Source organism: Manduca sexta, chromosome 9, assembly GCF_014839805.1.
Source record: "Manduca sexta isolate Smith_Timp_Sample1 chromosome 9, JHU_Msex_v1.0, whole genome shotgun sequence".
In the NCBI taxonomy this organism is placed as follows: Eukaryota; Metazoa; Arthropoda; class Insecta; order Lepidoptera; family Sphingidae; genus Manduca; species Manduca sexta.
In genome coordinates this window covers 5281952-5307933 of record NC_051123.1, presented here as the reverse complement: position 1 = coordinate 5307933, position 25982 = coordinate 5281952, and the positions used below count along the sequence as shown (strand labels likewise).

Here is a 25982-nt window from a genome sequence, read left to right as displayed (position 1 = left end):
TAAACACAACAGCAAAACTATCTTCACAGATTAAATAACTACCTGTTTTATTTATAAAAATAATACAGTATTACTACCAGTCGCGAAAGGCAACCCGAAAGGAAACTCGACATAACATGTAGGTAATAAAGCTCATAAATACGGTCTGCAAATCGTTCTGATGATAATTAGATTCGTCATAAATTTTACATAAAGAGAAGCAGGGATCGAAGACAGGAATCGGTTTATATCGAACCTTCACCACTGGTTATTACTGTGATGATGATGCTTAGCCTTAGGTTGCGATGTTATAGTGTGCACTCTGTTTAATATACTAAAGCATGGAGGTATCACTTCAGCATTTTATTGGCAGCGATGAAATTTATATTATACGTTGGAATTTGCACGTATTTAATTTCCAATTCGTAATTTAAAATTCCTTTTGTGAATATGACCCGAATGATGTGTTTAATTTCCTGTTCGTAATTCGAAATTTCTTCTGCGAATATGCTCAGATTAAGGTGAAGAAAGGGCTAATCGTAGGCAGCAGTCGAACCGAGTTTTCATTTAAATGGGTTAATAGAACAACTAAGTTATGTGGAGGTATGGAGTGCAAGGCAATTAGTTTGTATGATTCTTAAAGTTCATTTTCCGCATAATTCCTTGTGAAATATAATCAGTTGATGGTAATCTGAATAGAGTTACCATTGTATAAATTAGTATTACGCTTGATCTTTTTTTGCAACGTAGGCAGGATCGACGCATTTTATGACATCGAGCGTTGAAGCTCGGCGAGCCACAGGTAAAATTGGTCTTCACTCGCAACGAAATTAATCAAATAGGATAGAGATCAGTCGGAAATATATACCATATTTTTTTTATTCCACATCAGATTGTGAAATTGCCACCCGAAAGAATTTACAACACGTCTTCTTAATTAAGATTCCATTTGATGGAGAATGCAGGAACCCTTTGTAACACCTAATGATTTTTGGATTAAATTTAAACATTTGTTTGTTTTGTTACAGCGCCATGTTCAACTTTATGAAAAAGTCGGCGGTGCTAACGGGCGGTGACGCCGGCGGTTGTGAGGAGCGCGACGGCGAGAAAGAGAGACGGAAAAAGGAGAAAAAGGAGAGGAAAGAGAGGGAGAAACGGGAGAGGATAGCGGCCGGCCTCGTCGAAGAACCTTTGAGGCTTGAGGAGGTACGTGCTACTTCTGATAGATAACTGCTGGTAAAATAGATGTGACAATATTTTTATTTATTTATTTTCTCTCACATAGTCATTACAAAAGCATTCCAATGCGACAATGTGGGGTAAGTATTATTAATTTAAAATAAAAAACAATTAAGTATAAAACAAAAAAACATAAACATTATTAAAACAATAATTTATTTAAAAACAAACATTATTAAAATAATTTGATTGATGTACTAATATGTTAAGGAGCTGTGTATTGCCTGGTTTAAAAGAAAACTATTATGATAAACCATTACTGTAATGCCTTTGTGATCCATAAAACAAACATTTCAACGCAATTTTCATAAATTTTGCTCCGCAGTGGGCCATACCATAAATTCAAAATTAGTTTAATAGGTAAGTATAAATAATTTATTCAGACCCAATGCATTTTCAAAGAAATATAAATGTAAATCAGTAAACTTTTCTAAATAGCGATTGAATTATTTTATATCTTTCATTACATCGTAAGATCTAGTTTGCAGCTTCAATAAATCTTGATTATTGCTATGTCGATTTCCACTTGATAGGCGTATAAAAAAGAAATTTGTATTTAATCTATTCATCTCTCGGGTTGCGGATTTCAGTTTTCGGACCGTTTGTTTTATGAGCTATCGTAAAATATGATCGTAAGCTCGATATGTTTAACGGTTATCAATAAATTTCTGATTAAATCGATAACATATAAAATATATTCATTATGCTTGAATTTATTAAAAAGTTGGTTGCCGAAACTAAATAATTACCGTTAATTAGATGAACTAGATTCTAGATCCTGTAAGTGAGATTGTTTACTATTTTTTCAAGATTTTTTTTAACAGACAACGGTAAAGTGAGGAAGAATAAAGTTTTAAACATCCTATACATTATATAGGTATCCATTTAATTTCTTATCAAAAACTTTGACTTCTAAACCAAACCAGAAATCTGTGTTCTTTATTCCGACTTTTACAAGTCAAATTTTCGACAATTATAGTTTTTGAATACTATATCCGGATATAAAAGTATATTCAGTTTCGACCAGGCCGGCATAATTGCCTCGACAGGCGAGGGATAATCATCTCTCGTCAGTCGACCCAATTCACCTACCGTCAGGTTCAGTAGGGTCAGGTTGCTCGTATAAAAATAAACTTCTTACCAAAGACTTAACTCGTAATCATTTCTCGAAGGCAGGATATAAAAACAGTAAAATAAGAGTGACAGTTATAGCTTTCGATTAATTGGCCCATAGGAACGGTTTTGTGCCGTTGCACCTTGACAATGAGCTCTTTGTGCCTTCACTTTTCCCACAAGACATGTGATTGAAGTCACTTCCGGACGTTTTAGCTTCACATTGGTTTTCGTTTAGTATTTAATTAGGTACGTTGTCTTCTTCTTTGCTCATTCCCACTTTATATGGAGTCGATTCTCCTACTGTGTCTGCTTATGTATGTTGTCTTCTGCTTTTTCTTTGCTCATTCCCACGTTATATGGGGTCGGCTTTTCTATTATGTGTGCGTCAAGCTATTTTGTGTGTAGTTATGTATGTTGTATGCCAAACTACAAACAAACGGAGTATTTAAAAAGGCCACTGAAAGCGATTCCGATCAAACTAACAGTATGAAATTTGTCAGCAATTGTCATTTGGTATAATAAAATCCAATATTATAAATCGTTATGTTTATGGCAAGTAAATAATAAAAAATACATACAGCCCAATAAAGGACTTCCACATTTTTATAAGCCAGTTAAATCTAGTATCGCTTTTCAAATAATAATTATCTATGACTGCATTATAGTAATTTATCTCGAGTGTGTCAAGGCCGTGCCTCTTAAAGATACAAACATAACACTTGTATCATTCTATTTGACATATTGTTTAACCTTTAAAATCATTCAAGGTTACCCACTTTTGATTCTATGCGGTCAGATGTATCCTCTTTGCCTTTTTGGGTGACTACCGCCTTTTAAATTGAAATAATTGAATTATGAGCTACTTTATATGGAATGTTATAAGCTTTTCTCATATTAATATGGTCAGTGTCATTTATATGTAGGTTTTAGATTTAATGAGTATAACTTTTCGTATGGTTGGGTATACCTTATTTATCACGTAAAGTTAAATATGTGCATAATTTCTACGACTAAGTGGCGATAGCCTAGTTAGGAGTCAAACGTACTGTCGAGACGAATGCAGGTTCAAAGCCCAAGGGCACGCATCTCTGACTTTAAGTTGTGTGAATATTTTTTGTTGTGACAGAAAAATGTGAAGAAATCTGTATGCCGGAGAAGTTCTTCATAAGAGTTTAGAAGTAGTGTAGTCAGCCAACCCGTTCTAGGCCAGCGTGGTGGATTAAGGCCTAATTAATCCCTCTATATGTATAGTGTGGTATAAGAATTATTTGATTATAAGTGTTTCTTTTGATAGTAATAAAATTTGTGCTAGCTGTAAAAAAAATAGTATCTTTATTTATATTTCATAATTATTACTACATTTCCATTGTGAATATTCACTGCACCGGTACTTTACCGTCTTTAGATTTGCATTCTTTTGATTAAGATACATTTGAGCTACAAAATCTTGGTGTCAATCAGACCGTGAATAAAATAGCAGATCGTTTTATGTTTGTAATTATTATTTTTTTAAAAAGTTTTTGTGTTTCTATTTATGACGAATCTTGACTGTACTGTGTGGAATTAATATATTTTGAGAAAGATCTTTGTCTACCTTATGAACTCGATTTTATTTAGAGTTTTCGAAATCGAAATGTGTTCGACTTTTGGTGCTACCAGTACTTTGTTCGACACTGTATTAACCCTACATTTCTAACAATACCTTAACCTATATATATATATATATATATATATATATATATATATATGCTGTTTAAAGGCGTTTAAGAATCCCATTGTGTCCGCTTGCTGCTAACTCTACATTGACCCGCATTGTATCAGCACATTTATAGACCTTAAGCGATATTTAGACATATAGCCCTTAGTTAAACACGCCAGTGGCATGTCGCAATAGGTCATCGGTGCTCGGTTACTCCATTGCTCGGCATTCAGATAGCTCCCCGCGTGCCGCCCATTGCTTTTGCCATTTGTTCGAGTCGACCTCGGCAATTGGTTACTTTTGTTATGTAAATAAAACATTTTGTACATGTTTAGTTCGATTGATCTTTATTCCGTTTTGTAGATAAGGGTGTTTGTTTTTATGACGGGTATACCCACTTAGCCATCATTGGTCAAGCATAAGAAAATAAAAATCTTAGAAAACCTTTACATTATGAGAAGGTAAGAAAAAAAGACTTGGTGATACACTAAGGAATATGTATTGTTTCGACGTAAACATGCTACTACAACTCACACACACATCACGCATTTATCCCCGAAGGGGTATGTAGAGGCGCAAACAGGGCACCCACATTTCACCAAGTGTGTTCCGTCCCAATTCCCATGCTGTGATAGGGGGCGAGCCCATTGCCTTATTGGGAACCAATTTCAGACTCCGGGCTAATACTGAGCAGAAAAACCCAAATATCACTACCCGATCCGGGATTCGAACCCACGACCTCAGAGCGCTGCCGTACTGCGCATGCAGTACAACTACGCCACTGAGGCAGTCTACCTATAACTCACTATCTAGTAAGTGCAAAAACATTCCGTCTATACAGCGAGTTTGTGTAGGATCATCGTGTTTGTTTTGACAGATAATAAAAACATACACGCACTAATTGCACCGGCCAACATCGTGTACGTTTCAACGGACGTTGAACCTATTTTAATTTATAATAATATCAGCCCTGTATGCACGGGCTTACTCTACTACCGAGAGGGATAAGGCCTCAAAATTCATAAGAGAACTAAGGTGTGCAGGTTTCCTTACGATGTTTTCTTTTAATGTTAAACCAAGCGATAATTCACAAAGAACACACACATAATTTTAGTAAAGACAGAGGTAGAGAGTGTCCTTGCGATTCGAACCTGCGGACATTATATATTGCAATTTACGTTTTATTATTAGTTTTTATAAGGGTGAAATTTTCAACTTGAAGCGTGTTTCTCGATTTTTTGTACGCGCAAAGTGACCCCGTTGCATCGGCTGTAAGACATTGATAGTCTATTCACTACCGAGAGATTATAATCTATACTAATATTACTAATATTATAAAGTTGAAGAGTTTGTTTGATTTAATCTCAGGAATTACTAAACGGATTTTGCATTTTTTTTTATGAGAAAGCTACATTGGCTTCTGAGTGCTTGCTATAGGCTACTTATCCCGGAAAAACTTTTTCACGCGGGCGGAGCCTCAGCCACAAGCTAGTTTATTATAAACCTAATGTATAGCGAAATATGGTAAGCTCTGATTAAATTACATGGTGAGTATGAGTAAATGTCGCCTGACGCTTAGCGCTACGACTCGCGACTGTCTTCAAACAGTAGCAACATACATTTACAATGTTTAATTTTTAAACAATGTTTGTAGAAAATTCATTGTTACAGCTGGAATTTACTATGTATAAAAAAAAAATTGGAATGGGTCATACATACATTTTTGTGTCAGGTATAAGTAGATCTTGACGTGTTTTGCTGAACAGTAAAGTATAACATTCGGATAAACTGCGTGTTAATAATAACTTTTTCGACAATTGACAACATTTCATTTTTTCAACATACCAAAATGTTTATATTTTATGAAACTAGATCTAAAATGATGAGATCCATATTTTTTCTTCTTTCGAAATGCAGATATATATATATATATATATATATATATATATATATATATATATATATATATATATATATATATATATATATATATATATATATACTATTATATAAAGCTGAAGAGTTTGTTTGTTTGTTTGAACGCGCTAATCTCAGGAACTACCGGTCCAAACTGAAAAATAGGGGACCGGCCTATGCTTGATTTTGTACATTATTCTATATGTAATGGTTAATAATACGAAAAAGAAGCACTCCTGCGAAAACTGCATAACAATTGGTTAAAAAATGAGCGAGTAATTCATATTTAAAATATTGTAACGTGCAGAAGTGGGCGCGATGTGGGGATATCGCTTCTTCTCTTTTTTCGCACGCGTCGTAATTCCCGATGACGTCACATGTGGATACTTCGTCTCTTTTCTGTTTCTTGTTAATTACCCCTTCCACCGAAATTCAAAGACTTATAACTTGTTGATTTTTTACCGGATTTTCATAATTCCTTCTGTGTTATAATTTATATTCTTCTACCTTATACCCTATTCTTTTTGCGTTGGATAGCCCTTTGTTCGTGGAGTGCTATAGGCTATATATCATCACGCCATACCCAATAGGAGCGGAGCAGTAATGGCTAATCTCAGGAACTACCGGTCCAAACTGAAAAATTCTTTTTGCGTTGGATAGCCCTTTGTTCGTGGAGTGTTATAGGCTATATATCATCACACTATACCCAATAGGAGCGGAGCAGTAATGTCTAATCTCAGGAACTACCGGGCCAAACTGAAAAATTCTTTTTGCGTTGGATAGCCCTTTGTTCGTGGAGTGCTATAGGCTATATATCATCATGCTATACCCAATAGGAACGGAGTAGTAATGGCTAATCTCAGGAACTACCGGGCCAAACTAAAAAAATCTTTTTGTGTTGAATAGCCCTTTGTTTGTGGAGTGCTCTAAGTTATATATCATCACGCTATGACCAATAGGAGCGGAGCAGTAATGGCTAATCTCAGGAACTATCAGTTTGAACTGAAAAAATTGTTTTGTGTTGGATAGCCCTTTATTTGTGGAGTGATATAGGCTATATATCATCTCGCTATGACCAATAGAAGCGGAGCAGTAATGAAACATGTTGCAAAAACGGGGACAATTTATTATTTTTGAGAGCTTCCGTTGCGTGCGCTACGTAAGCGGTTAAAGTTATGCAACAATGATGTATGACGGGATTGTTCCTCTTAAAAAGTTCTAAAAATATATTATAAAACAAAAGTCCCCCGCTGCATCCGTCTGCCTGAACGTGTTAAACTCAAAAACTACCCAACGTATTAAGAGGAAATTTGTTATGGAGACAGTTTGGGACCCTGGGAAGAACATAGGCTCCCGGGAAACGACTACTTTTATAACGGTAAACTTTAGCCTGAAAAACTTTATAACGCGAGCGAAGCCGCGGGCAAAAGCTAGTATATATATATATATAAGGTCAGTCGGGGCAAGTGCGCCGACGGGGTAAGTGCACCTACCCTAAATAAATCGAAAACTATTGATGTTATACAATTACCGCAATCTTATATCGATGCTACTAACTGAAATACAGTTCCACTAAAAAACATAAATGGCTATGTTCATTTTAATACGATTTATTCGCCATTTTATTTTAAGTGTCATTTAGACCTGTAAACAGAGATGACCCTGTGAAAGATAACATCAAATATTTCAAGATATTTAACATATTTCTGTAAACCAGTAAGGTGAATACATAGTTTAAACCTTTTATTTTAACTTCCTGTCTGAATTTTATTTATATATACTAAAATAAAGGATTTTTAGCAATGCGAAAAAATGTACTTAAAATTGTCGAGTAGGGCAAGTGCGCCACAGTTAATAGTCGTATGGCGCACTTGCCCCTGATCCATATATAACCAACCTTTTTGAGAATAAGTTTTACTAATATGAATTATTATTATAAAAATGTTATACTTAACAGCAGAATTTTTGTACTCAAGGTATTTTGTTTCGAGCCGACTTAAATAAAAGGGCGTATTAGTTAATTCGTTTTTACAAAAGAAAAACTGAAATACCCTGGTCTAGAGCAACTTTACGTGAATAGGTTCCAACTGTTCGATCAGGCACGTTATCTGGATATAATGCAGCTAAAACATATCAAATGTCATAAGGCCAAATTCTAAGTAATTGAGTTATAACGCATTCGAAATTGTTAATTTCTACATTTTTGTATGTTATTTTAGTTTTTAGAAATAAAATGGATTTTATATTAGGGCTACCATTTTTTATTCCAACATATCCGCACACAAAACTGTAATATAGCAAAAATCTTATATAGCAAAAAAAAAAAATCTAAAAATGTTTTGAAGCCCTGATTTACATATATATGGCGCACTTACCCCGAATTTCATTTGACAGCCATAGTTTGTTATAATATTGAGTGATTAAAAATTATCCAAGAGCATTGCGAGTAAAACTTATTTCTCTACGGACTAAAATGAGTGTTTTCTTTATAATGTTTCATATTGGCGTTTTTTTTTTACACAGGCGCACTTACCCCATTTCCCGAGGCAAGTGCGCCTACTACCATTTTTTTTTACTTTGAGCAAAATATTATTAATTTATGGTCCAATTTCCTTGAATGGCTATAGGTTGTTATCACAAAATACCAAATATTCCTAAATTAATAAAATTATATTCTTAAGTCAGCACAAAAAGAAATTATTTTGCATTGAATCCAGCTATGAAAATTTTATGGCGCACTTCCCCCGACTCACCTTATATATATATATATATATATATATATTCATGATTTTCACTTTGAATTTTGTTTTATTCTAAAACGACGTAAGCTCCAAATGACGTCACATATACGGCTCAAAAAGCAATGACCTTTGCTTTGCAGTAAAAAAAAATTAAGTGACAGTTTTTTTGTTTTTGTCTCTCTCGTTGAAAGTGACAGTTGTGACGTATCTATTGTAATATTGACATTTGACATTGAAAAACTATTTCATTCAACCGTATATGTGACGTCATCAAGCATTTTTCGGTTTTTAATTTTTTTCTCCGAAATTAAGTATTAAAAAAATATTAAAAATTCATAATCTAACTCAGAGTAGAAAAATTAAGAAACGGTATTTTTGTTTTAGGCATGTTTACATTTTGAAATGTTGTCAATTTGTGTGTTAGTACATTTTGGCATAACTGGGTCCAATTATTGCATAGTATTTATTGTACTACAACGTTAGCTCAGATGCATTTAATGTTAAGTCCTATAATAGCCACCAATACTTATGGTAAATAGCTGAATCAAGCAAAATAGTATATTTTGGCATAACTGGATCTAATTATTGCATAGTATTGTACTACAATGTTAGCTCAGATGCATTTAATGTTAGGTCCTATAATAGCCATCAATACTTATGGTAAATAGCTGGAGCAAGCAGAATAGTACATTTTTGCGTAACCGGGTCTAGTTATTGCATAGTATTGTACTATAATGTTCGCTCAGATTCATTTCATGTTAATAGCCATTAATACCTATGGTAAATAGCTGCAGCGAACATAACGGCATAGGATGGATTATATCAAACCGTTTGTTATTAAAACATTTATAGAAGCATTGCGATGCCATTCAGTTTAATATCGGCGCATTTATGTTATCACAAGCGATATTCACGTACTTTAATTACTCATTCACCTACACGGACCCTAATCGATGATTTTTATGTAAATTTATACGAAGTAAGTAAACTCGGCAGGTTATGATTCAATGTCGCAGTAGGACAAAACTGTTTATTGATCTCTTTATTATTTACTGTACTTTTTTATCTTTATATTTTTTTAATTTAAAGGATTTTAATCTATACGATTATGCCAGCCTCATCGTGTTCTTAAACTAATTTAAGAGAAAACATTTGATGTCCTTTTAAACTTGCTTACAAATATATATATATATATATATTTGTAAGCAAGTTATATATATATATTAAGTATTCAGTTACATTAATATGATTTGTAAAACTATTCGTTTGTTATTTATAATTTCCAAATTATGACTAAGATTTTTTTTTTTATTTGACTTAAAACAAACAAACTCAAGCAAAAGGCGTGCTCATCTCGTCATTGATTTGCAATAAAAGAAACTCATGCATATACATTTAATACAGTAATAATTATTCATCCAAAACAAATAAAAATAAGGCATACCCAACATTTTCCGAACCATACAATGTTTACATTCTAATGCTTTTTAAATGATACAGAAATATGGCACAGTCGGTAATTAGAAGACAATGGCCCGTAGCTAACGGTTCCTCAGTAAAGTGTTTTTCTCATTACGAGGACGTCACGGTGGCCGCGCGGATCGTGTGTTGGAACAAGAAGATGGTAAATAGGCTGGGAGATTCGACCTCGTGTAATGCAATATTATGTAACCGGCATGCTTGGAAGATTAGAGTTTGAGTTATTAAAATTGTAATTATAGGAGAATGCGAAGATATAGGTATATGTCTGGTATTGAGAGATTTGTGGGTTGGTATGATGCTTGAATCACGTTGAATATTTGTGGAATGATTTCTTATGTTTACGCGAATGTTCGACATTGAAATAAAACTATTCATTTTTGTCGCGATTTTCTATACATATTATAAGTTTCACCCTCGAAAAATCGACAGAAATTATAATATAAAAAAAAAAAACTCACGTCGAATTGATAACCTCCTCCTTTTTTTTTTGAAGTCGGTTAATTAAACCGCGATAAAATACGTAAAATAGTTTTATTTCAATAAATTTTTGGGTTAAATAAATGAGCGTTTTTGTTGTAAAACATAAAATGTAAAAGAATAATGTAGTGAACAAAATAAATGAAAATAGATTTTAAGAAATCATAACAAATATAAGTAAATACAAACGCTAGGGGCAAAAAAACAAATTATCGTATGTGCACAAACTCTTCGTATATACTTTAACTTATGAATATTGATGGTATTGTATCACTTGTTTTGCTTTTCGCTAAGCCGAAACACTACTACCTTATCTAGTACAACTTCACACTATGTGATAGTTTCTACGTCCAATAATGTTGAAAAACAATGATCAAATAAAAACAAGTGCAACATGTTTGTTGTTTTCTATTGTTAACATTGATTAGTTCTAGTCATTGTTAATGTACAAATAGATCAGTTTATCGTTGGAGCTAAATCGATCAGTACTATACTATGGACCGATTCCATAAATTAGAAGCTAAAAGTTACAAGATGATTGAGATCGCCTTGAGCGCTTTGGTGAGTGATTATTGTTACAACTTATATAATCAATTCTTCCTACCTATTATAATTTGTATCGATAATTTCAACTGGCTTAATGGTTTGATTATTCCAATTTTATGTATCTCAAGTTTCGTCATCAATCGTCGACGTGAACTGTCGGTCAATTTTTAAGAATATTCGAGTTTAAAACATGTTATATACATTTAACGATTATACTCTGATATATTTTTATATTAAAGTCCTAATTCAAATAGAATATATTATAAAAAATATTATTAATTTAGTATCAACAGTTTTCCATAACAGCGACGTCTTTAATCATTATTTTATCAGTAACAGTCTCGAGCAAATTTATCTTAATATTTTATGGATAGTAAAAACAATTTCAGTGGAAAAGCGACGTTGCCATGTAAATTGAATGTTGACTGGCCTCCTTTCACTAAGACTTTTAAATACCTACGTTTGTTCTGGTTTAACAGAGCGAAAATTATCTATTTCAAATACTTTCATCACACGTACTGTACATTTTAATTGATTTAATGTGCTAACAGTTAGTACATTATAGTTTTCTTCACTAACTACTTCGCTAACTATCCTGTATTTTGTTAAGATAATTTGTAGGTAAAGCTACATAAGAATATCTTCTGACAGGCATCTTAATTTTGTATTACACCCAGAATATACTTAAAAAGTTAAAACTATTTGACTTTGGCTTTGTAGTCGAGTCACAAATTAGTTCCGTAACAAATGAAGTTAAACGAACAAATAAAAACCTAAGCATTAAAGTAGCGAATTATTTTAATTATTTTATCGTTTAATGTGCTATTACAAGTGATGAATTGCAATAAATAACGTTACACTTGATTGCTGATTAAAAAAAACAGTTCGCGCCGCGCGCCATTTGAGCTTGTTCTCTTGATTCGCGATTCGTTTCGAATGAAGTCTTTACTCGGCCCCACTTACCCACTTGTTCAAAATTCGATTTGCCCGTATATTACACGTCTGAATGCGGACAATTAATTGCGATGATACGAGTCGGAAACTCGTTTTTGATACACTTTCGTTGGCAACCTTTAGCGCACGTTCCCCGGCAGGAATGTCGTTTTTCGCAATTGCAGGAACCCGTCAGGCATCATATCCAACTACTGTTATATGTCTCGTCACTGAGTCTGCGGCGCGAAACTGAGAGTCGTTTATAAATCTATCTTGTATAAACCGCAATTCAATGTTTTATTGTAACTCAATAAGGATTGTTATTGCGTATCACATCGCCGTAAAGATTAACATCTGCAGGTGTCAGCTGTTGATAAATTACTGTCTTTTGTTTTGCTTCATTCGCTTCGATCAGAAAGTCATTTGCTGATGACTCGCTAATTGCTCAAATGATTAGAGTATTAGAACCCCGCTGTGGTATTCAAATTGTTTGTCGTTATGTCTAGAATTCATTTATCTATTCAGCATTCATCTGGCCTTCATGGCCATTGAGCCGCATCTTTGTGTCTACAGTTCGTTGTAAATCGTATTTTTATTTGCAGGTGCGACGGTCACTGAAGCTGCGAGGCAGGCGCAAGGAAAAAGAGAAACTACCCTCAGGCATAACAGCCGATTACACTGCTTCGTTGTTTGCTCACTTGGAACAAGACTCCAATTATTCCAACTATCCCCTCATACCCACCTCGGGGTCCAATTCGAACTTGAGTGATGAGAACAATCATCTCTATCCCGCCACGCACACTTGGAGCAAAAAGGAGGGGATTTTACAATCTGATAGTTCCGAAACCTCTCTCAATTCTCTAAACAATCCAAACAATGCTAACAGCAGTCCGCGACAACCGCCAAATCTACCTCCTATACCACCGCGACCACCAAAACGAGGAATCCTCAAGGGCCCTCGCCTAAGTAATACTAGTTCTAATTCCCTAGAGAGCAATGTCCAAAGTACAGACACCGTCGACAACGTCAATGGCCAGGATTCCAACTTGTTGGCTCGTAACACGCAACAAAATGAGATTATCTCTTACGGAATCCCGCCCTCGAAAAGCACCTCTTCCAGTGATGATTTACAGCAAATGCAGAATTTTACCAAAAAAGTCATTCACAGTCCAGTGGATACACAGTTTAAAAATTATAAGAATAACGCAAATAACCCTTCGATAACGACACAAGATGCTGACGCGAGATCTGACGAAGCGCCAAAGACGAATGGAAACAGTTATCTTGGAGTAACTTCTACGTCGCCCAGTGCTGATTCCTTGACCGACACTACAACGAATTCGTCTTTCGCTACACCCCCGTTTTCTACTTCACCTGTTGGAGAATCTCAAGGTTTTCACAGGTGGTCAAGGACTAGTAACTTCGACGATGTTTACTTACCGCTACCATCTCTAGCTCCATTGCAATTGCCTAAACCAAGATTATTGACTATACAGAGACAAAAGGCGCCACGAAACGATTTCGGCTTCAGCCTGAGACGAGCGATGGTACAAGACAGGATTTTCATTGGAGAAATGAATGGCCACGAGAATGGTTTATTTAATGGTGATAATAAATGTAGCGGCACCGCCAACATGATTAGCAAATTGACATACAAAGCCGTAATACTGGCTGAACCGGGCTCGTATCCTGGTGCGAGCGAGACAGGGCTGCTACCCGGAGACCGACTGCTTGAGGTCAACGGCGTTAACGTAGAAGAGAAGAGCAGGGAAGAAGTGATCGACCTTATCAAGGGCAGTCACGATTTTGTGACTATTAAGGTGAGTTAGATATTTTAATTAAAAACATTAAACAAAATTTTGCATAAAAAACTAGTAGGAATTGAATTATTATTTTTGAATAATGTGCCGTTAGGAACACTACCGCGGTGCCAGCGTGTCTGGTTATTTATTGTGCCGTCGTGAGCAATTAATTTGGTGTTAAAAATTTAATTTTCTTTTAATCTAACGGTACATGTACCCGCTATAATAATATAGCTGACACTGAGTTTCAGTTAGATACGGGATTCAAATATAATATGAAGATCTTTCGATAGCCCTAGTCAAACGGATGCAGTCCTATAACGTTGTAACTACATTAAATCACTCAATTTACAATTTCCTTTACAAGTTTCTAAATTTGATTATGTTCATTTGTACGATATGCACTGAACCGTCATACATAGCGTCCATATTTTTAGTTTTCCTTTTCAAATGTTTGACATTTATCAATTCAACAAAAAGCGTCAAAAGATCCATCGAAACGAGTTTTACCGTTTACCGTATTTCATTATAAAGAATGTACGAACCTTGCTAACTTTCTCTTGGTGTTTATGAGAAAAAGCCGCTAATGTAGCTCGCTTGTGTTTGCTTATTTAGGTTACAATCGTTTGATGTGTTACTCAATGTTGTGCTAGTATGCCACTTTGAGCCGGGCGTACGCCACAATCATTCACGATTCAAACAATGTTATCATTTACCGACATGCATGGTTTTCGAAAGGCCAGCGTGGTGGACTACGGCCTAATCTCTTTCAGTAGTAAAGGAGGCCCGTGCCCAGCAGTGGGACAGTATGTAATACAGTGCTGATATTATATATAGTTTCCGAAAGAGTAAAATCCAATAGGTTTTTTGCCGAAGTAACTTTTTAGAATGTCATCAATTCTATAGTTATGTCAAGACATACAATAAATCTAGGAATAAACATGTATTTCCAAATCGTAAATAAATTATGCCTTGTTTGATTCAGTAGCTAAACTATCATAGTGTAAATTGAATGATATTACATTATGTATACAATGGAGCTCTTGTTAATAAACTCTAATTTTTATACAACAGCCAGTTTTTTTAACAGTAAAAATAACGGCTATAGTTAAAGGGATGAGAATATTCAAAATACAAATGTCGCTAAGTATAAGCCATAAGAGTTAACACAACACAGGTGGCATAATTTTGACAAAAGTTACTGTAATATTGTCTTTTCAGTCAGTAAAAAAACTGGCCGAAAATAATGAATGTATTGTCGCAAACTTAAGCAACAATACTCGAAACCTTAACTAAAAAAAATTCACCAGCTTCTCTACTCTGTTCCTCATCCTAGAACATAAGATATTCAGTCTCACAATAGCCAGTATGAACATTTACCTGCCTAGGTGCAACCAATAGCCGAGCTGTGCGAGCTGTCGCGCAGGCGCGCTGCGGACGGTGGCGGCGACGTGGATCTCTCCGACAGCAACGTGCGGTGCGGCACCCTCAGCCGATCGGGCAGTCGCAGGTTCAACAGCACTCAGGTAGGTTACGGAATGTACATACCTACCTACGTCCAGATTTTTTTATAAGCTAGCTTTACAGGTACTTATGTTTACGATCGTTAAGTCCTACCGATGCGTTTTAGTTCTGTTAATACGATATTTTTTACAGGTAAAAACGGTAAAATACCGCGCCGGTATGAAGTTAGGCACGATGTCTACCATTTATATCTTGTGGGATACGTTAGTCCCTGAAAAAAAATTGTGCGCAATATAAACTTTGAAGCAATAAACATAGAGGCCATACAGTGCCAACATACATATCGCTGGCGCAGTACTTCAAGCCTGACAGCATTTCAGTTATTGATTTCTTACCAGTTTGTATAGCGAGTTTGCTATTGAATACTAGTTTTGCATTAAGAAAGTCAGCTCATAGGGGTTGTTACAATTAACTATGCATGAACTATGCAATTTGGATTTTTATTTTTTAGACAGCTATTTGCCATTATGCAACTTAAAGGTGTCCGCTTGTATGACTCAACTAATGTCTGTTTTCCAGGGATTTATTCACAACAGTGGTATAAACATAAAAATATTCATAACAGCAGCGAAAATTTTGCTGCATTGTATTCCCAAAATTTTTCAATATTAGCAGGAACAACAGGAATATACGAAACTAGCTTTTGCTCGCGGCTCCGCCCGCGTTATAAAGTTTTTCAGGCTAAAGTTTTCCATTATAAAAATAGTAGTTTCCCGGGAGCCTATGTTCTTCCCAGGGTTTCAAACTGTCTCCATACCAAATTTCATCTTAATACGTTGGGTAGTTTTTGAGTTTAAGACGTTCAGGCAGACAGATGCAGTGGGGGACTTTGTTTTATAATATATTTTTTAGAACTTTTTAAGAGGAACAATCCCGTCATACATCATTGTTGCATAACTTTAACCGTTTACGCAGCGCACGCAACGGAAGCTCTCAAAACTAATAAATTGTACCCGTATTTGCAACATGTTTCATTACTGCTCCGCTCCTATTGGTCATAGCGTGATGATATATAGCCTATAGCACCCCACAAATAAAGGGCTATCCAACACAAAACGAATTTTTCAGTTCAAACTGGTAGTTCCTGAGATTAGCCATTACTGCTCCGCTCCTATTGGTCATAGCGTGATGATATATAACATAGAGCACTCCACGAACAAAGGGCTATCCAACGCAAAAAGAATTTTTCAGTTTGGACTGGTAGTTCCTGAGATTAGCCATTACTGCTCCGCTCCTATTGGGTATAGCGTGATGATATATAGCCTATAGCACTCCACGAACAAAGGGCTATCCAACGCAAAAAGAATTTTTCAGTTTGGACTGGTAGTTCCTGAGATTAGCGCGTTCAAACAAACAAACAAACAAACAAACAAACAAACAAACAAACAAACAAACTCTTCAGCTTTATATAATAGTATAGATATGTATTGCACAGTATGCTTTATGGCGGCAAGCCTTATCAATGATACATTTTTTTTCCATCTAAAGTGAAATGACACATCGTGTTCAAATAAATGACTTGTTACGTATCTCCTTGGAAATGTTTACTCTGTGTGAGCAAACTTTCAAGCAAGAACGTAGTATTTATCTTACGCTTCACACGTAACCTAGTTTGAAATTGATAAACATTTTCAATGTAAATTAACAGATTCATTGTTACGTATGAAATTATAGTACATTAATAGCTGAAAATTCATTTCGGTGTTTCAATCTCTGATGCAGAAATCGTTGAATGGATTTGGATGATCCATAGACCATGCTCTGGATTAACACATAAGGCAGTGGTTGTTAGACCTTTATAGGTTAACGTGCCAGTATTCAAAAAAATAATAATGTGCCAGTAGCGTGCCATTCAGGCCCGGCCTTTTCTGTCCAAATGCACCTTATGACGTCAAAAACAATATCTAACAAAGTTATTGGTTGAGACATTATTGGCGTGCCTGAATTATTTTGTCTCGTTTCGCCACTAGCTCGCATGTCTATGGTTATTGCTATCCTTAACATAGGGTAATTAAATTTTTCTTCCGAGTTAAGTTTACACTAGGAATTATATTCCGGGAATGGTCTGTTATGCGGGTGATGGAGTTGTGTTATCCCTGATTGTTAAAGGTTATTTTCATCCCAACTTTACGCGGATGTAGGCGCAACTCGGTTATTTCATTATGGCAAGCTGTTGCGGAAATAAATATACGGCTATACTGCCGTACTAAGCTCAAAAGCGGCATCTTAAAAAAATCTTGATTTTTATGTCGTCAGATAGCTTAAAGAAATGCCCATCCAATGAACTTATCTGAATAACGCTATCTTGTTTAGAACTTGTAAAAAAAACCTTATAAGAGTTTCTCTATCTCAGTTTTACATACATAACTATATTTACAAAAATTCGATTATCTCGAAATAAGGTCTCCCTGACGTACCGCTTTTGCGCTTAGTACTGCATTATTGTCTGATTGCAAGTAACTTGCGAGAGTTGAGACGGTTCGTCAACGAGCGTACATGATTTTTCCAGTGCACAACCGTTATTCGCGCAAGGCATGTGGTAATAGCGGTAACAATTTCGGTTATGACAATACTGGGGCAATAGCTTACTCCACAAATCTATAAAAATGTTGCGTAGTTTTTCTGACGCGATCTCAGAACGATTTTGTACCGTGAGTTAGTGTTTCGAGTGATGGAGCTATGAATTGCGATGTAGTAGCGTCTCCGAACGCCATTTATTGACGCTATGGTCAAAAATCTCTATAGGGTATTGTCTACGATGAAGGACTTTTTCTTTTTTTTTTTAATCTTTATTTAAGGAGCTTGGTCGTTATTTCACGACTATGTCGCTCCGTACGTCCACTTTTATCCATGCCTACTATTTTTTTATAAAATCAAAATATTTTTTTAATAAGGATGAAGGACTTCTTTTCACGAAACATTAGAGATTTTTTTTTATACTTGCCCGGAAAATTGACTCCTGCACGTGATGGTCCAATCCAATAGAATGTCGACTGATGAGAGATGATTACTCCTCGACGGTCGACATAATCATGCCGGCCTGTTGGGACCGGATACGCACAGGCTGATCCCGGAACGCGAAACACTTATGTGCCCAACTACGGCGGGTTTTAACACCTTGTGTACGGTGGTCGCTATCCGGGCGGATAAAAAATATATCCTACCACCAGAGATGATAGTGTAGTGAGAATAAGTATTTTTGTAGACCAGTGTTTGATCGGCGTATGCTTAATTAAATTGTGCAATACGAAGACGGTGTTTTTGTTATTACCAGCCTCAAGACGGTACTGTTCTAAGTTCATTTCTATCGAGGTAACTATAATTTTATGGATGCTAATTTATATACCTCGAGATACAAATTTTTATACGTAATAACGGTATCGGTTTTATAATATGCTATATATTGGCTATAATGTCCTCCAACTAAACCGCAATAGACTTTCTGCTAGCTGGAGAAATAAACAAAACCTAGACTCATTTGTAATCTAAAAACTTTATCATGCATTACCAGACATCATATTACTTTTCAACATGAACATTTAAATATTGCGTCATGCTTTAATAACAATAGTGTAATGTCGGCACGCGCGTTCGTACTATATACTACATGGCGAATGATAGACAAAACAATGCCGGCGTGTCGCTTGTCGGGCGACGCGTGGCGCCGCGTATCTCGCCGCAAGCCATGGTCTTCAGCAGGCAAGGATAGTATTTTTTTTTTCTTTACCTACGGTTCCATCTAATATTTACATGATCCTTTAGCAACTAAGTTACATTAGTTTCGGTTCACATGGGTTGAGGGCGGGACTAGGTTCCGCTATTTGATACGCAATTCGCATCCCAGCCTTCGTGTTTGGACGGTTCCGAGCAGCTATCTTATTGCAACAAAATACTTCGGAGCCGTCCCGTATGCGCCGAAGAAGGCCACCGCGGGTTTTGGTATATTCCGATGTGGGGTGTACAGGGTTGGGAACTCGGTCCAATGCTCGCTAGAATGATGATATACTCCTAAGTGTCGACATTGGACTGTAAGACCGGTGAAACCAATATAACCATTACACTCAACCCCCAAGTGATGGTAGTGACAGCGCATTATCTGCCCGCGAAAAAAGGCTTGGACGTAACCTATGTTCAGCTTCTGGGAGTTACAGGATATATTTTGTACTTGACGGAACAGATACCGTACAAGATATACTGCTTCTTTGTGACGAACCGCGGTCTGGAGTCAGCGGGTGTAGATCGACCAAGATAGGCCGGCAATGTGCATATTATGGGAAATGCAGACTTGTAAACTATAGCTTTAGCTATATTTCACTTCGCACTCTTAATAAAATAATGACCTATATCAAAATTGTTAATTTGTGGAAGTCGTCGGAAAACCAATTTTTGTTTGTTACCTTTTTTTTGAAGTTGCTATAAAATTGAGCTTATTAAAGATAGATAAAAAATGAAACCTATATCATGAAGAAAAGGGAAAGAACTAAAAGGTCGCAAACAAAAATAGGTTGTTTGACGATTCCCATAAATTGGCAATTTTGCAATGGGTAATTATTTTATTAAGAATGCGACTTACTCTCATGTTGTATAATAAATAAAGTATTACTTATCTGTAAGTTGTAGGCACCAGAACTCTTCTAGATTTCTAGGCATAGGTAGGGAAAATTAGTTTGACAATGTCATTGTAATATGAACGTATAAACCTTCTGCACTTCATAATAGCGTTGCCAACCACAAATTGCGCCGACGCAACAATATTGTGACATAGTATCATTGGATCGTAACTGAAGCGGTTATTTGCTTTGCTTATTACTTAAAATTACTTAATATAGTGCAAATTGGTTACATAACTCGCTATCAGGGTAGCGATCGGTTTATTTTCAGACGTAAAACGAGAAAGCAATGTAGTAACTCATATTCAAGGTTGTATTATAATTAATAGAAAGGGCGAAGTATGGCTGTCAGTCAATAAAAATTTAGTATTAATATAATAGTTAGTATATGATTTTGACTGCCTCGGTGGCGTAGTTGTACTTGTACCGTGGGGTTCGAATCCCGGGTCGGGCCTAATTAATTGTGAGTGGGTTTTTCCATCTTAAAAAAAATTACTCAGTCGCAGCTCGGAGTCAAGAAGTTGGCGGTGTGGTACCCCCGTGCCTCGGAAAGCACGTAAAGCCGTTGGTCCTGCGTCTGATCTCTCTTCGGTCATGTGGGCTTGCCGTCTCACCGAACTATGAGAGTGAAGGATCAAGGAACAGAGAGTGCACCTGTGTATTGCGCACACACTTGTGCACTATAATATATCCTGCGTAGCTGGCTGATCTCCGTTGAGATTGGCCGCCGTGGTCGAAATTCAGCTAGGAGAAGGTTAGTATATGAATATTGATATACTAAACAGTAGCGTTGTATATTTGTTGGGAGCACTTCATGGCAGTGAGAACTTTTAAGCGCCCGCTTAGTTTGATGTAGGTATGGGCCAAGAGGAGCCCCAAAGCTCGGGTGCTCCGTAGCGTATCAGGGGCGGTAGCACCGCCCCTGATACTAAGAAATCCTTGAGTCGTGAAACATTTTATAGAGAACTATCACACAAACGATTATGGAGGTATTTTTAGTCAATGGACAAGCAATTATGACCTGCGTATTACTTTTTGTACGTCGCAGAAACTTTCTCCAAAATAGAAGATTATACAGTTAGTATTTGTGGAGAACTTTGTGGAAACATTATTGAAATTATTCACAAATCTAGCTAAGTAAAGGGTCGTGTTTATTCATCAAAATTTCTGCAACAATTGTCTCTTGTTTTAATCCAAAATGCACAACTCCTACAAGTGTCCTTAAGTTTGTAGCTTTCACTCAAAATTGCATAATTGCATTAGCGATCGCCCACATTTTGATGATGCTGAAATTACTGTTATATACCAAGCTGTTTATGCAAAACGTCTTGAACAATAAGGCCTAACGGCGATAATCAAAACTCGCAACTTCGTATGACGCATCTACCTTTAGTTGCACAGGTAGTGAATGGATTAAGCATTTGGAATTAGAAGTACTAAATTTAGATTTGATAACACTATTATTTATTATTTTGAACTCTATGAACGTTTGTATACAAGACACACATTTTTCCCAAACGCCATCTCAAGGATACCTACTTCTGCTGGTTGACACATTGTCCACAGTGTGTGTTCCATCCCGTGATATTATAGGGAGCTAGATTATCGCCATATCGAGCACAAATTCCATTCTCGGGGCTGATACCAGAAAAATCCAATATCACTGCCCGACCTGGGTATCGAACCAATGACTCCAGCACTGCAGTCGTACCGTAATATAACCACGCATCCGAGGTAATCAGTTTTAAATTACCAGTTTGCTAAAACTAATACTCACATGACATTTAACTTCTCACTACCAACCTACAATGTACTCGAATTCTTAAATCTGGATTGTTTTCCACCACAAACGAGGGGTTCCGTACCAATTAGGGGTCATTCCCCGATATTGATTTACGCTTCAAGCAAAAATCCTCTAAATAATTCACTATATCGGGAAAGTAAATAACTCCAAATGAAGATGTATTGAAAATGAGAGTGGGGCAATATTCTCCCTTGATATATTTAATGACTCATTCGTGGGGAAAGGGCGGCATTTTGGGTCATTTTTGGGTTATACGAATTCCCGTCCCGATTGGTTTGACGTCTTTCGCATGGGCTTATTGGAAAAATTAGCTCGAAGAGTCATAACCTTTTCTGTAGTCGGTTAAAAAATAATTTGTATCGAAATTTGTAAGCTTTTGTGTTAGTCAATTGTCATGAAGTTTATATAGTATTTATTTTTCTCTTAAAAACCTCAGCTATAAAAATAGAGATGATACATCTTTTGTAAACTTTAAATGGTATTTGGTATTTTGTTTTAATGTCATCATAATATGTAAATAACTTATTAACTTTAGAATTAAATATATTTAATTAGATAGGTACACAAATTGTCTGATGAATGTCAACGTATAATATATCTATACGAAGAATTAAATTAATGTTAATTAAATCGAATACAAATCATCAATATTAATATGCCAATGGCATGCGGGCGAGACTCACTTTCCTTCCTTGTTGCAAATTGCAACACAATGAATCTTATTAATATTATGTATTAATAATAGTTATATTCGAGTTGATTTATGTATTACATTATTATGTTATTCCTACAAGCATAAAGTTCACGGACATGTTCATTATAATAATAATTTAATAAAGCGACATCTGCTTTTTGTGAATTATAAGTTTTATAATTCTAAATACCAGATGATGAAAACATTTTTTAAATTAAATGTTTTAATTTTCATAAAAAAAAAAACTACAAGACACTACGTACTTATTGAGCTCATTTTTACTTTCATTGTCTTTTAGGCAATTAAATATTTATATTTTCGATTTGTTTACTAATATTAGTTAGCGTTCCGCAACCGGCCTTGCTCGATTTATAATCTGTCACACTTGATCATCGTTCAAGGCTTGTTTACACAATCCATCCTATTAACTTCTAATAATAATACCAATCGAAATCGATATGATTAATTGTCAACGCAGTGTTTTCAAATATAAATTAAAATATCAAATTTAAATACATATAAAACTATGATAGGCTACGCACTGAGAACAGTATTTTTCTTCCGTTATTGTTTTTTACTTTTTATTTTTCTCTATATTTGGCAAGGCGCGGTTTGCGAATTTTTTGGTTTGACAGTTTGTAAAATTGCAGTTATACTTTGTAAAACATTGTTTTTTTACTTTTCATGATTGAATCAACGTAGGCTTTTTAGTTTCTGCAATCGTGCGCAGTAACTTTAGAGAGAGATATAAAATATTACTTGTGTCATAAAATATACTTATTTATTATTAATTCATTAAAATTCCATTCAAGTGACTTCGTTAATTAGCCATTTATTAGAATATAGGTTTCAAGTACGGCCAATTTTAATTCGTAAATTAAAATACGATTATTTATGCAAATATTTGCTTCTAAACATTAATTCAATTTAATCACTTCGTTCTACATTTGGTAGACGTATTTAGTCCAGATGCAAATAATATCGACAACAATGTTAATTTAATTTGATAATATAATTACGTGACGGCATTAAAACATTACTGTTCGAACAACTGCAATTAAAATAATGACTTGTTTTTATATCTTAATTGGCCAAAACGTATATAGGCAGTTAATACTACTAATTAATATAAATGCTGAAGTGACTCAACAGTGAGCTGTTACTTAAGTTCTGCAGATATTTGGCTAAGTGACAAAATGTAAGAATATCAATAGATTGTACATTATTGAAATAAAACCATTTTCCGGATTTCATAGTATAATTATCGGAGTTTTTATAATATAATTGTTTCCCAACGTTTCGAAGACTGCGGCCTTCATGGTCGTAACCATGGGGACTAAGGTGTTGGTTACCCGAAAAGTCAATTTATAAATGAATGTACATTAGACAATACTGCCTGTACTTTGTAATATTAGCTATCTACTATTAGCATGTATAGTAAGCCACAGAAGTAGCTGAACACATTAAAACTTAACTTTAATCAAAATATGTTTTTCTTTCTATAAAATAAAGCAAACCTTGTAAAGTTAATTTCAGCTACTTTTGTGGGTGACTGTACACTCAAAGTTTTATCTTTCGTTTCATTCTCCGAGACGCTATTGAGTCAGCCCTAGCATATTTGCATATACAAAAATGCATACGCTAAAACACTACAGCCACAATGAAGTCCCGTCATTCGTCGTTAATTTGCAAGCTGTAGACGCCCATTCATGTGGCAAAGCGGGGTGCGTTGCGTCCTCGCATTGTGCCTCAAGTACCGGTAACTACGCTTTGATGCTTGTTTGACGCTTAGACATAGAAGGGTTAGTGCTTGGAGTCAGGGCTGTAAGGGTAATTAGCAGTTCAAGATTTTCAACTTGAATGTGTTTACTGTCTAGTACGTCTGTGGTGTATTAGTACCAACTGTCTAGGTTTGGTCTTTGTTCAAAATTTCTTAAGCTTTCGCACAGGGAGCCTATAGCAAAAACTTATGTTTAAAATGTAATATATGTCTTAAATGAGATTGATTCGACCTTATCCTTTTACTTTCATCCAAAACCTTACAAATAACGCCTATTAAATCAAAACTCCAAGATATTATTAATGTCGACAGCTAAAAGCCAATAATTTCAATTTGTCGACGTTCTAATTTCTCATGCCAGATTTATTTGAGCATTACCCATTAAATATGCAAGGCGTATCAAGCGGCTCGATAATAGAACGCTGCAGGGCGGCGAACTGAGCCCGTCTAGACGCCCCGCCCCACCCGAAATGAGGTACAGGGGGGTTAGTATAAATCTGCCCTCCTGGCCGCCGATCGAACTGAAGCTAAATTGGTAAATGACCACTTTGAAAGGCGTGCCTATTAAAAGTTATATTTTAACCCTTGACCGTACTTTCGGTTATTATTGGGAGAGACTTAACTCGGATAGATTGATTTCAATTTAAAATTGTTAAAATTAAATGAACGCATCCATTACGACTTTCATATAAATGTCAAATAAAACTACTTGTCTCTTTTTCTAACTTGTCATGCCATTTGTAATACTCGATATTAATTATTATAACGATTTATACACAAAATCTGTTTAATTCCTACAAAAATACTTCTCCATCTATATTAATGCCTCTAAAAATGTTGAGAACCCCTGATTAAGCGACATAACTATAATTCAGGTAACACTATGTCGGTACTCGCTCTAGGGATAAAATATAAGGGCTGTATAAATAGTATATTATGCAACATAATTTCATTGTAAGTGCGATATTAGGTGAGATGCTATCAAATTCAGCATCTTAAGGTTATCGCTATCCAATAAACATCTCAAATGATATAAATCGCAGTATATGACGGATTTTGACAAACGAGTTTTGTTTATTCAAACAACGCGGAATCAGACGAGAACATGTTTTTAAGTGACAACTTAAGATTTGGTTATTAAATAGTTCAATACATCAAATGTCTACTTGAGATCCTTCTCAAGGCAGGCTAAACTGATTTACTAATACGACCTTAAGATGTAGCCACTTACTATTAGGCAATCCAACTGGCTTTGTGCATACGCTCTAAAATTCAATAAATAAAAAAAAAACTATGTAGATAATTCAGTAATTGTCAATATGATGCAGCGATCACAAACATTTTTTGTAACCCGAACTAATATAATCTAGATTAGCAAATTATAACACGAACCGTGCACATTGCAGTTCCCATACAGCTGCTGTGTAGGAAACACATCAATTTTAATTAGTAAAGCAGCCACCACTCATGCCGCTCTGTTTACTAATGCGCTTTATGTCCGTTTGCTGTTCTCATTAGTTTTGTTTGTTAATTATAGTTCATTGTGTAATGGTTATTAAATGATCTAGTGAAACGATTGTGATGGGATAACTGAATATCGGGCTTTGTTTTGGGTATTGTCAGATGTGCTGAACTTTTG

General features: G+C 35.5%; 1 protein-coding gene across 8 annotated transcripts in view; it reads left to right on the top strand.

Annotated features, from left to right (window-relative positions):
* Positions 1–25982, top strand: part of LOC115443301 (unconventional myosin-XVIIIa) — a 257977-nt gene that overhangs the window by 43479 nt on the left and 188516 nt on the right. For 7 of the 8 annotated variants that reach the window (XR_005112106.1, XR_005112107.1, XM_037436648.1 and 4 more), the window contains exons 2-4: positions 1008–1185; positions 12732–13949; positions 15320–15457. Coding sequence is in view for 6 of the 8 variants with exons in the window: in XM_037436648.1 (XP_037292545.1) it covers positions 1012–1185; positions 12732–13949; positions 15320–15457 (1530 nt within the window). In the remaining 2 variants the exon portion in view is untranslated. Of the gene's footprint in view, positions 1–1007; positions 1186–11111; positions 11212–12731; positions 13950–15319; positions 15458–25982 lie in introns of those variants that run through there. The other variant, XM_037436649.1, reaches the window with a different exon arrangement.